The 12,306-nt window shown below is 33.3% G+C and overlaps 2 protein-coding genes across 4 annotated transcripts in view; one reads left to right on the forward strand and one right to left on the reverse strand.

The window, feature by feature from the left end:
• Positions 1-2,387, reverse strand: part of LOC148613111 (ras-specific guanine nucleotide-releasing factor RalGPS2-like) — a 59,513-nt gene extending 57,126 nt beyond the window's left edge. Inside the window, exon 1 of the mRNA XM_088595157.1 lies at positions 2,250-2,387. Coding sequence (XP_088451283.1) covers positions 2,250-2,336 — 87 coding nt within the window. The 5' untranslated portion in view covers positions 2,337-2,387. The remainder of the gene's footprint in view (positions 1-2,249) is intronic.
• Positions 361-11,773, forward strand: LOC148613113 (tRNA 2'-phosphotransferase 1-like). 3 transcript variants are annotated; one of them, XM_088595174.1, is made up of 7 exons: positions 361-672; positions 1,221-1,381; positions 1,816-1,914; positions 7,208-7,271; positions 10,024-10,080; positions 10,367-10,474; positions 10,702-11,773. In XM_088595174.1, the coding sequence occupies exons 1-7, from the start codon at positions 501-503 to the stop codon at positions 10,719-10,721; spliced, it is 681 nt and encodes a 226-aa protein (XP_088451300.1). In that variant the 5' UTR covers positions 361-500; the 3' UTR covers positions 10,722-11,773. The 3 variants fall into 3 exon arrangements, with proteins under 3 accessions (XP_088451300.1, XP_088451301.1, XP_088451299.1); XM_088595173.1 differs by having other exon boundaries at positions 363-672; positions 1,218-1,381; XM_088595175.1 differs by lacking the exon at positions 10,367-10,474 and having other exon boundaries at positions 362-672; positions 1,218-1,381.
• The last annotated feature ends 533 nt before the right edge of the window (positions 11,774-12,306 follow it).

Consider the following 12,306-nt stretch of genomic DNA (forward strand, 5'->3'; position numbering starts at 1 on the left):
AAAATATGTAAATTGATTCAATAAAACTTTCACTTACGTAGCATTTCTAAGGACATGTGAAAAAATAATTTCCCGCAAAGAAAATAGGGTGAGTCCACGAAGATCGGACAGAGAAGTAGTCTCAAACTATAAATAGCCATTTTCCCTACTTTCACTTTCGTTTTGCACTCACCAAACCAACCTTTTCAGTGGAACATTTTTATGATATTATGTTAGATTTTCTTTTAAAAAAGTTCTTCATCTTACAGTGTGATGTTTGCTCTATTTTATAAGTCATTGTTCATATCTTTTGACAAAATATTAGTTTGTAGAGAGGCAAAAAGAAAATGCACTATATTTTTATAGCATCCATGTTTTGACGTACACCTGCTCAGGGATATGCAATACGATACTGGTACCTCATGGCCTTGGGATGGATTTTAATATTACTACAAACGGTCGTAAAGAAACACATCTTCACTAGCCAAGGGTTACGACCTTGAAGTGATGATTTGATATTTATGATATACAGTTCATTCACTGCAAAGACTTTTAATATTTTAAAGGAAAACTCTTATTTAGAATTTTACTTTCGTTTTCGGGCGATAATGGCTAGTAACATAAACCTGTCTAAAAGTTTAGCGAAGCTTCTTAGACATGATGCTGTTTCTAGAGGACTTCATTTAACGGAAGGTAGGATAGCATTGGAATATAGGTTTGTATTAAAGTTGTTTTTTCAAAGTCTCTTCCGTCACCAAAAGTAAACTAAAGTGCTCATTCAGTCCACAATTGGCTTAGTGACATAGGCTTGTGCAGGTTTAATCACGAATTTCGTTTAGGCATTTTTTTTTAATCTGCCGTTTATAGACGACCAAGCAAAACAAAAAGCCTCCCAAGACGGCATACTTACTTGGAACAACAATGCAGGTGCCCTGGTCCAAAGGGAGGGATGACACCCCTTTTTTCCAAGGTTGAACATGTTATTGATTACAAAGTAAAATCTGTAGAGCGAACCCCTCTTAGTCCAGTTACTCCCCTTTTTCGGAATATTTGTATCTGCCATACTCATACAACATAAGAGGTCGGAATTCCGTTCCTCTATACCACAACGTTAGGATGGCACCAAGTAGTCAGAAAATAGCTTGCCAGACAACCTCTAGCATTGCTGAAGTATACCCGCCATTGATCACGACCGACAAGAAAGTTCTATGGTTCATATATCAAGCATTTATTTTCAGAAGGATATGCAGATGTTGATGACATTCTTGATTTATGTGGTTTTAAGAAATACGATGAAGATGACATCCAAGCTGTGGTAGTTAATGACGAAAAAGGTCGTTTTGCAAAACGTATCAGTGATGGAAAATTGCAAATAAAAGCTACCCAAGGTCACAGCATCAGGGTAAATTTTTTAGAAAATTTAGATATCTAACTTTAGATGGCCGATTTTGTTTGTTTTTGGGATGTATGATACACACACAAATAAAAAAAACAACCCCCCCCCAAAAAAAAACAACAACAACAACTAACAAACAAACGTATGGTGGGGTCAGTCTACTTGAAGTGAATTCAATTCAATTATTGTCACTGCTGAATTTATTGAAATGTGTTTACCGAGGTCGGTAGGCTTTGTTTCATTAGGACTGAGCCACTCCAAGAATATCATAGTTTTGAATTGTCTCGTTTAAGTTGCTTTTAAAAGCATGCAAGATAATTTTTTATTCTCGATTGGTTGCATGAACCAATATTCTTGTCCTGATATGTATAAAATGTGTGGCTTACAGCCATTTTTATAATGGAAAAAAAATTATTTGCATATCTGTTTCTCTTCATTAGCTATGCAACCCTGAATTAGAACTCATTACACACTCAAGCCAAGTTAGAGTTGCCCTACATGGCACAAGAGAGCGGAATATGGACAGCATAAGAAAAACGGTAATTAATACATTTGAGTACATTTCCTTAAAAACTACTACTATACTTTAGTATCATGACTTATTTGTGAACGGCAATCATTCCAATGGTCCATAATTCGCGTAATTATAAACATTTTGACAGTTACGTGACTGGTTATTTTATTGCCTTTGTATGGCTGTTTTATTTGTTGTGTCTAGTTTTCTGAACTTTCCGTTGTTTTAAACGCCGATTTTTTGGAGTTGTTACTATGGTTTACAAGTTTTCCTTAAAATTACTTTCGTATGATCCATAACTGGACGATCATATTTACCCACTAAACTGCGTAAAGTTTAAATATTGAGTATGCTACTTACCAAAAGTTCTACAGAACTAGCATTTGAAAGCATTCCATCCCAACTCGCACTTTTACGTTGTGTTATAGAATTGAAAAGAGACCTCATTTTTGAAAGAGGGCGATGTCTGTTTCGTGGTTTTAAAATCAAACATACACAAACAATCACAGGAAATCATGGACATCATAGCTGTTTATCGAGTGTTCAATCTACCGGTTTGATGTACATGTATTAACCTACATGATTTGTAAATGCACATGTGAATTTAAAAAAAAAAACATTTGACAACAGACAAGCTGCAGGGTTAAGTTTAACTTTGTCTATGTCTCAGTCTTAGAAACTTGCAATAACACCCACGGTTTTTAGGTGTATTAGCTAAGATACAAATAGAAATTCAACGACTTTCACAATCTTTATTCACAATTTTTGCTACATCCAAGTGGGTTATCGATGGTCTGCGCTATAAAAGGACTGCACACGTGTGGACTATCGATAGTTTGTACCATATGATCCAGACAAGTTAAAAAATAATTGATAGTCTGTGCTACAATTGCATTATACGGGCGTTTCATAATTATGTATAATGCAAGGATCGATATAGTACACTGGACTCTTTATATGCTGTGCTATAAACATGGGTAGTACAAATAGTCATGCTGTCAGGGAGAGAAATGATCGCGATCAAATCGATATTTAGTATTGTAGCGTCATCATGAACACGGAAGATGTTCCTAATTCCCGTGAACAGCAATTTTGTTACTTTTTTCGAAGATATTATAAATTTTATTTACAATTTCTGAAAAATTGTTTTTTGAAATAGACAATGTACGCACTACCCGTTATCAAGTGCAAATGATACATGTAACCATTTTAACATACTTGACCTGTTTGTAAAAGTTGTAGATTTAAAAACCGCCACCGGATTATCGGATAAAAACCGGAAGGACCGCCAAACCGCCACCGCTCGAGAGGTTTTGCTGATGTTGCTGAGAAAGTTTACAAAATTGTTTTTCACGATCCTTAACATCCTCCGTTCACGATCAAATTACAATGCTTGACATCGATCTGTTCTCGACTAAGCCATGCAATATTTGGAATCGATATGTTCCCGTTCAGTTCGATCGCTTGACGGTGAGATGGGGAGAAGTGGAAACGAGAGATATTCTGTGTTTCGTATATGATATTAGTTTCTGTATTACTAAATAGTATAATAAGCCGGTAATTAAAAGTGCACGTGCATGGCTTTGTAACCACCGGGCGGTGGTTAATTTCGATTCTAATAGGACTAGTTTCTTCATATTTTTGAATATACGCAGCTTATGTGTTCAGTTGCACCAAATGTTGGTCACGTGTTTTTTTCACCTTTCTGCCATAGCTGTGGTATAAAGAGCTTTGAAGCACGTCATATTAGAATTCCTGCCATTTTACATTTTCCATATTTTTCTTCAGATTACATGGGATAACACGATTTTTCTACAGTTTATTCTTGATTTTATCCTCAAATGTTAATTACAAACACTTTGGGTAAAAAAACAACTACGATACAAAAATACAATACGAAAGCTTGTTTGAAGTACGGTATTTGAAAGAAATTGCCAATTATAGGTAAAATTGAAGAAAATATGAAATTCTGAAAATTCCCCTTTTTATGAAAAAACTCATTATTGTCACATGTAAACTGAAAAATACGCCCCTGAAATGAAAATATATGTTGAATGCATCGATAATTAAAACAATAGTACTCAACATGTCTATTGTTTACCGTTTATATGCCAAATATTAACATTTTAGTTCATGATGAGGTATTTTTCATCACGGGTAGGGTGACAAATTTCCACCTAACTTAACTTGGAACAGTTCAAATATTTATTACTTATGCTCATTTTGAAGCTTAGACATTATATTTATGAACCGTATCACACAGAAGTTTGTTTAAACTACGTTATTCTGGAAAAGACAACATTAGGTGATATACTATAAAAAATTCTTGAATTCTGAAAATTCCTATTTTATCGATCTTGTAGTAATGTCACCCCAAAAGGAAAATATAAGCGCCTGAATTGATCAGATATGTTAGGTACATCATTATATTAATTATAAATACCTAAAATATGAGTTTTACGGTGTCGGTATGCTGTGAATGAGAATTCTGTTTGATATTAAGACCTGTTTTCTAAGGGTAGGGGTAATAATTTTAACATTTTTGGATAATCCTTTCTTTGAAATTAGTTTTTCGTGGTTCATTTATGTAGACAATCAAATTGTATATCGAATGATATCAAATTTAAGACGTTTTAGTTGAGCAATAACTTGTAGAGTCAAATTAATGTGACTTTTGACTGAAAAATCGAAAATCTCATTTTTCGCATTTGTTGATAAATTCTGACTACGAGAATCGCTAAAATTCATCAAAAGAACCCCAGAAGTATAAATTATGATAATACTAAACAAAAAATACCAAATTAACCATTTTTTATTGAAGCATACATACTCTAGGGCTTTTGATATTGAAAGAGTAATCAAGGGAACCAAGGTTATAGCGGTAATCAAAAGAATGTAATCCAGGGAAAAAGACCAGACATGGAAAACAGACATACACAACAAAGAACATAAAGTGACTAAAATCATACATACAAAGTAAAAAAAGCAAATGAGCAACTCGGACTCCACTAAAAACTGAGAGCATGGACCAGGTGCACTGGTAGGGTAAGCGTCCTCTGCTTTTGTAGAAACACCCGCCGAGTTGCTCATAAAAAGTCAAGTCCGGGGTAGACAAACGAGGAAAGGAAAACTATGACCCGTTGAATAAATCAGCTTTCAGGGTGCAGATGGATACACCATAACGATCCACGAGTTCATGATGACGTCCATAAAACTTTAGTAGTGATGACTTCAATAAAGTAGCAACATAAACCTGTTCCAGAAGCCTATTTGTTAGAGCGATACAAAAAGTCTGCGTAGTTTCGGCAAGCTCTTGCATAACGCATGAGTTGTGATATGAACACTCCATACACAGGTGCTGAAAGGCTGTTGCCACAGATGAAAGGAAAGTTGACAATTTTGAATGAAAAGTCATCACGTTTGTCGTAAAGTTTGGTCAAATGTTTTCCTGTACCATAGATCTCGAAGTGTAGGTCAAGATATGAGGCCGACTTCACAGTGTCTGTAGTATCCTTTATCTCAAGTTCTTTGGGGTAGATGCGATGTATCAGGTCCCCGAAATTAGGATTGTTTAAAGATAATACGTCATCTATATAGCGGAAACTGAGATCAAAGAATCTAGCCAAACGATACTCTTTCTTTCGGATCAGATCAGCTATAAAGTCAGCCTCCTAAGAGTGAAGTAATAGTAAAGGAGCACTATTTGTTCCCATTGGAATGCCGACCGTTTGTTGAAAAACATGTCACCACACTGGACGAAATATGTTATCGATTAAAAATTCCAGCATTTTGTAAACATCTTCATCTGTATATTTGGAAGATGATTTGGAATTAGTTCTTACAAAGTATGAGGAATCTCTACCAAGAACTATATATTTGTATCTAGGTGTACCATCTTTTTTGGAAAAAAACAACGATTATAATGTTTTTAAGTCGGGATTTTAATTGACTGAGTATGGAGAATAGAAGTATACAGTGTTGAAAAAATCATAGGTTTTAATGCTATTATATTCAGGTAATAGTCTTGAAATGATTGTCTCCAAAAGATCTTTCGAATTTTTCAGGATCCGCGTTGAATTAATACCACGTGAGTAACAAGTGTTGTGGTAGGACTGCAGACCCTTGTGAGTATAGAAGTTAAAAGTTTTGAAAGAGGTTTGGTGGTACATTTTGCAGATTCAGCTATGAAACGTTGTTTTTTATGGATTCTTATGGAGTTTAGGAATCCAGTACATGGGCGGTAAATCACAATCATCGTCCTTGGTAGAGAGACCAAAAGAGGATAGCACAGATTTATGGTTTTTCACAATCTCTTCTTTGGAGAGTGTGGTAGCAGTATAGGTCTTATCACCTACTTAAAAATATGTCAATTTAAGCGAGGTAGGAGTATATTTTTCCCGCAAAACCCTAAGTGTTACCGCAACTTTCTTGGTACCATTGTGACGCAGAGACATTGGGCAATACGATGATTCGTAAATTTGTTTAGTTTGTTCACACATGCTAACATTAGAAGGCTAAGACGCTCAAAGAAATGAGCAGCAAAATTCTTGGTTTTTTTGACCCAGTGGGGTACAAATATAGGCTTATACTGAAAAAGAATCCGAGAATATTCTTTTGCAACTAATTGATTCAGTAATTGGAGGTATTAAGGAACTTAAAAATCACCATGAAGTTGATGAGTGGGGGTAGGGGGTGCACGGTCGACCATCCCAGCTCATGAACTGTTATAAATTGTATAAAAATACCAATCAAATATATTGTACATTTTAATTGACATGCTGCACACAGTAACATAGTTTTAGTACAATTTTGTAATATCAAAGTTTCCAATTGGAAAGAGCAAATAAGATGTGTGAACCATACCTGTCATGGTATACATATATGTGTGGCTCGTCTTCCACTTTAATTGAGCAGTGTTTATCTTTTGTCTGGTGGTATTTTGGGTTTAGAATATCGTCCAGCTTCAATAAACAGAGGATGTACACTTATTCTTAATTTTATTAATTTAATTCTCAACTTTATGAAAGGCTTATTCTCAAATAGTTTGTAATTCAAATGCTGTTATATTTTTACTGTAAAATAAAGGCTTACTTAATCTTAGTTAATTCTTTTGTGATTTTATTCTTATATAGATCTTGCATTTTAATTGTTTTAAAAGAGTAATATAGTAAATATAATACACCACTAGGGCATACATTCTTCTTTAAATAAATAAGTAAATTATAAGTTAGATAATGTCGATCTTCCGTGCGAGTCTTTAAAAAAACATCGTTGATGATAAGTAATTGTTCTGATCATTCATTTTTTTAACTTGTCAGGGAATCAGCAGGATGAACAGAGATCACATCCACTTTGCTCCAACAGAACGTGGTGCTCAGAGTGGTATGTACTGAAGTGAAGATAGATATGAAAGACAATGCCAGTGAGTGACGTCATGAGAACCCATATCAATATAATTCTTTTAAAAAATGCCAAGCGAATCGTTTTCCCAATTTTAGGGGATGGACGTACGCGCCTGTATTTTATTTACTATGCTGCTCTCTTTTTCGTACTAATATAAAGCTAGTAAATCGAATTGCACAATGTAATGGGGGAATCGATTTTGATCAGGGATGGGGGCGGGTGGGTAACTTAAGTTCAATAGGTAGGTACAGATGTGCGGCCCATATCGGTCTACTTTTTATCATTACTATTATTATTAAATCATCCTTAAATTAAAAAATAAGGATTATCACTTGATTGATTCACAGGAAGTGATCCTATTAACCTTGACATAATAATGATGTCTTTAGATACAATGTCAAATGTTCTGGCCAGCATCCTGCTGTGATATGTTGTTATACATGTACAACTACTAAGGGTTTTTTTCACGTCCTTGACTACTCTTACGCGTCTCGCACGGACGGCCCAATTATGAGGGCTTTATTATAAAGTTATTTATAAATTTAAATTTATAATTATAGTTAAAAAATAGAAGAAACACAAATAAATAGTTAAATAATTTATTAAAATGAAAAAAAAAGAAATAAAAGAACAGCGTTCCAATGTCCCCTGCGAAAAAAAAGTGCGGAAAACTTTAAATTCACTGAAGTTTTTTTAAGTCCAAGGACCGTAACTTCCATAAATATCAATCAACCGTAACCAAGTAAGACTACATACAAAAGATACCTTCTGTAAAAATCATTCAACCATAACCAAAGTCGAACTTAATCTGTAACTTCTCATAGTAAGACTACATACAAAATTTAAAATCAGTTGGTTAAAGTATTACAAAAAAAGTGCGGAAAACTAAATTCAGCGAAATTTTCTAAGTCCAAGTGCTATAACTTCCATAAAAATCATCCAACCGTAACAAAGGTCGAACTTAATATCTAATTCTTCATAATAAAGCTACATATCATAAATAAACTTATTTGGTAAAAGCATAACAAATCAAAATGCAGATAGCACTGGTGGTTTTTGATTCTTGTGAAAATTGTAGCACTAAAAAAATTTCAAATATTATATGATGTTAAATGAAATTGTGATCATACATTGCATTTTAATGCTATTAAGAACTGTCTTTTTTTAATATCCATACACTGAAAGTCAGTTTATACTATTGATGCAACTTCACACATATTTACAAATTTTTGTTCATTACACCTTCCCCCCCCCCCCAATTGAAAATCTATCCAAAAGTTAATGTGCATTTATATTTAAAAGCTATATTAACAGAGTATAACTATTTATCCTACTTAACAATTATACTTAAATTAAACCAATATTAGCTCTAAACAAATAATATCCTTAGCACAAGATTTAAAAAAAAAACATACACTTTTATCAATTTGAATTTTCCCGCCAATTTTACTTGGATAAAATCACTGCTCTTTACTTCCTGTTTATAAAATGGTTTAATATGAATGACATGATAGATAATTTGACTTATAAGTGTGTTAAAATGATAATATTTAACACATTTTGTACTTCCAGACACATTACTGCAAGAAATTAATTCCCTAAATGTAAATTTATTACTAAATATCTTTCAAGGCCAAAAAGGAGTCCCTCAAATCTTGAGTTGATGTGAAGACTAGATGTTAATAGACCCTTTTGTGGTAAGTTGGTGAGCATGCTCAATATACACTTCCGCGAGGTAGAGCTTGGGTAGAACAAAAGAATTTTCCTCGCGGAACTGTATATTGAGCATGCTCTACGTATGCTCATCGACTATCCTAACGTTAGCACAAAAGGGTCTATTCTATCTGCATAAATAATAGAATTATTGAGCTGATAAATTGCAAGAGACATATTTACTTGTTATAAAAGACGTATCGAATAATATAAAAGGAATTATATTTGGACTATATTTTTGTGTAATGTTCAGAGATAGTAGGGAAGTTCCAGTGATAGAACGCTGACATAAGGTATTTTGATCCTGAAGGATCAAAACAACCAAAAAAGTGCGGAAAACTCAGACGGACGCCCGGCATTTCCATGTCCTCTCGCGAAGTTACGCGGAAAAAAGAGAATAATTTAAATATTATAAAACAAATTGGTAATAATGAGTTATTGAATATTTTTTTACAAACAGTGAAACTTGGAATAAGTACGTGAATTTAAAATTGTATAATAACAAAAGTGATTTGAAAAAGAAAAATTTATGGATAAAAATTTAGGAATAAAAATTAATGAGGGAAAAATAAAAAGCCAGAAGACAATGCAGACCACAGCTGGGCATACGACCTGACCCGGAAGGAGAACGTGAAATTTTGATTTGCCAAAAGGTGTATGCATTTTGGAGTCGAAAAGGTATGGTTTGTAGTATAGCCAAAGGTAAAATGTAAATTTGGAAATTTTTAGTGTTATAATTTTGAAGATATTAATGTGTAGATATACAAATAAATGTCATGCATATATGTGAATGGGTTACATAAATGCATCAAACATATATAAATGGGTGTCACATTTTGATTATCATAATATATGAATGGGGTAGGTAAAATTTTCGGGGCTGCACACCTGTATCCTTTTCCATGTTAAGTTATAGCCCTAGTGATTGCAGATTTTAAAAAGCAGTCTTTAGGGAAATCCTGACCAAACAATGCCAAGGTTGCTTGTTTCCTATTTTCTGTATAGTTTTTGTTAACAGGTATTCCTCCTAAATGTGACATGGCCATTGAAATAGACATAAAGAAGGCGATGGAAGGTAAGATTTTTGGGGGAGGGAAAATACTTGACATCCTTAAATATAGTACCACAAAATGAGAAGTTGTAGATCACAATTATTCGAATGGAATTGTAGGAAACCAAGGAAAGATTTATTGAGAACATATCGATATAAAATGCTGTTATATTTTATGCTTGAGTAAAGGAAAAACAGCATTACTTAATTTGTTAAATTATTCCTTAAATTTTATAAGTTTTCTGCTTTACTCTTTACAATAACTATTACCGTAATTGCCTTTTTCATTTTGCCTGATGATTTTTTTTAGATGGTATCAAATTTTACAAGTCAGAAAATGGTGTTATTCTTAGCCCTGGTAATGGAAGTGGCTATATACCAACAAAATATTTCAAAAGAGCATACAACCTCAAAACAAGTAAGGAAAACAATTCTCGATTCACTGCAATAAGTTACCTATATTTGTTTTGAAGATTAACCCTAATGTTCCTGTATAGCTCAAATGTTGATTATGAACTAATTAATTTACAACCGTCTGAAATATTCTGTAGAAGTTTTTAAGGTTTAATAGAGTGGATTTTTTTCTATAAACAAATTGAAATAAAACACTGATAAATTTTATAAGACATTCTTTTGTCATTGCAGGAACATCCATTCATTTTTGACTGAGTATGAAACTGAACAGAGGACGCTTTAGTGAACAAATTAGAAAAAATATTTTTATTATATGATTTCTTATTCCAAAACAACTATGTTTATGGCATATATTATAAATTGCATGTAAAACGTATTATTCCATTTAAATAATGTGACACAGGTACCATCTTAAACCTACCCAAACAAACCAAAGTTGCAGAATGGTTTGGACTGTTTAAGGACCAATCAGCCTTTGTAGTGGTTTGACATAAATTTTTGAAAACCAATTTGCACCATATTGCAGATTTATTTTTATTTTTTTGGAAGCAGGGCATATTTTATTATATTTATAGTTTTCATTTTGCTACATTTGGACTTCAATATCATTTAGCTCCCTTACGGGAGCACAATATAAGGAGAATGGATATGGTGAACATGTCTAAAGATATACTGTCATGTGATATCACCATTGCAAGACAACATTAAATTAAGAAGAAAATAAGGTTTTTAGAAAGATTTTGATTTTTAATATATCACAAAGAAGTTAATGTTGTGAATCAGTTTGTGAGGGAGATTAAAAAAATGTAACTATCAAATGGATGAAGTTGCTTAATTAAAGACACTCCAGAAGAACATAATTGTTATTTGGGATATTCAACGACAATATGATTTTTTGCATTTTCCATTATTTATTCTGATCAAACCACTCATTAGTTTATTTTCTCATACATCTGTATACAAGTATATTGTGGCAAGTGTAAATGCTGTGTTTTCTCTATGCTGTCCAGAGCACAGTTACATAGTAAATCTCAATTTCTTCATCAGCTCAAATTTTAACTCAGATCGCTTAATATTGAAGATTTTAGGAGAAGTCAAGGATTTGAGGAAAATTTCAATTTGAGATTCTTAATGAAACTGGTCCATGGAAAACAAAGCTGATAATATTCTTATTAGTATCTTTGTTGTCTGTGTTTGTGTGTCTCCGCTTGCTTATTTAAAGTAATTGTTAAACTTGGGTTTGAAATTATTGTTGATTGTTATATTATTTATGAAATAAATAAATGAATAAAATTTAAAACATTTTCAGAAGTATTTCTTCAGCTTCCCAGTAGTCCTCAAAGGTTTCCAAAGCATTGAACTAGGGGCCGATCCAGACACTTTGAAAGGGAGGGATGCCAGCTGGGGTTTCTCAGGAAAAAAAAAGGGGTGCTAGGACATGAATGCCATTTTTTGTCCATTTTACACATGAATATAACAAATTTTCCAGTAAAAAGAAGGATGCTGACCCCCCTGGATCCTTACTGAGTGTACACATTTCCATTGGTCATATATGGTGTATTACAGTATACTACCTGTTGCCAACAATATACAGGATATTTGCTTGTTTTTCTTTTATGTTTTGTGGACTGGAGACAGAAAAAGTACAATAATGCCATTTGACTGGAGACAGAAAAAGTACAATAATGTCATTTGACTGGAGACAGAAAAAGTACAATAATGCCATTTGACTGGAGACAGAAAAAGTACAATAATGCCATTTGACTGGAGACAGAAAAGTACAATAATGCCATTTGACTGGAGACAGAAAAGTACAATAATGCCATTTGACTGGAG

This window comes from Perna viridis, chromosome 7 (assembly GCF_037379345.1).
Source record: "Perna viridis isolate PV_CMFRI_1.1 ecotype Kerala chromosome 7, ASM3737934v1, whole genome shotgun sequence".
In the NCBI taxonomy this organism is placed as follows: domain Eukaryota; kingdom Metazoa; phylum Mollusca; class Bivalvia; order Mytilida; family Mytilidae; genus Perna; species Perna viridis.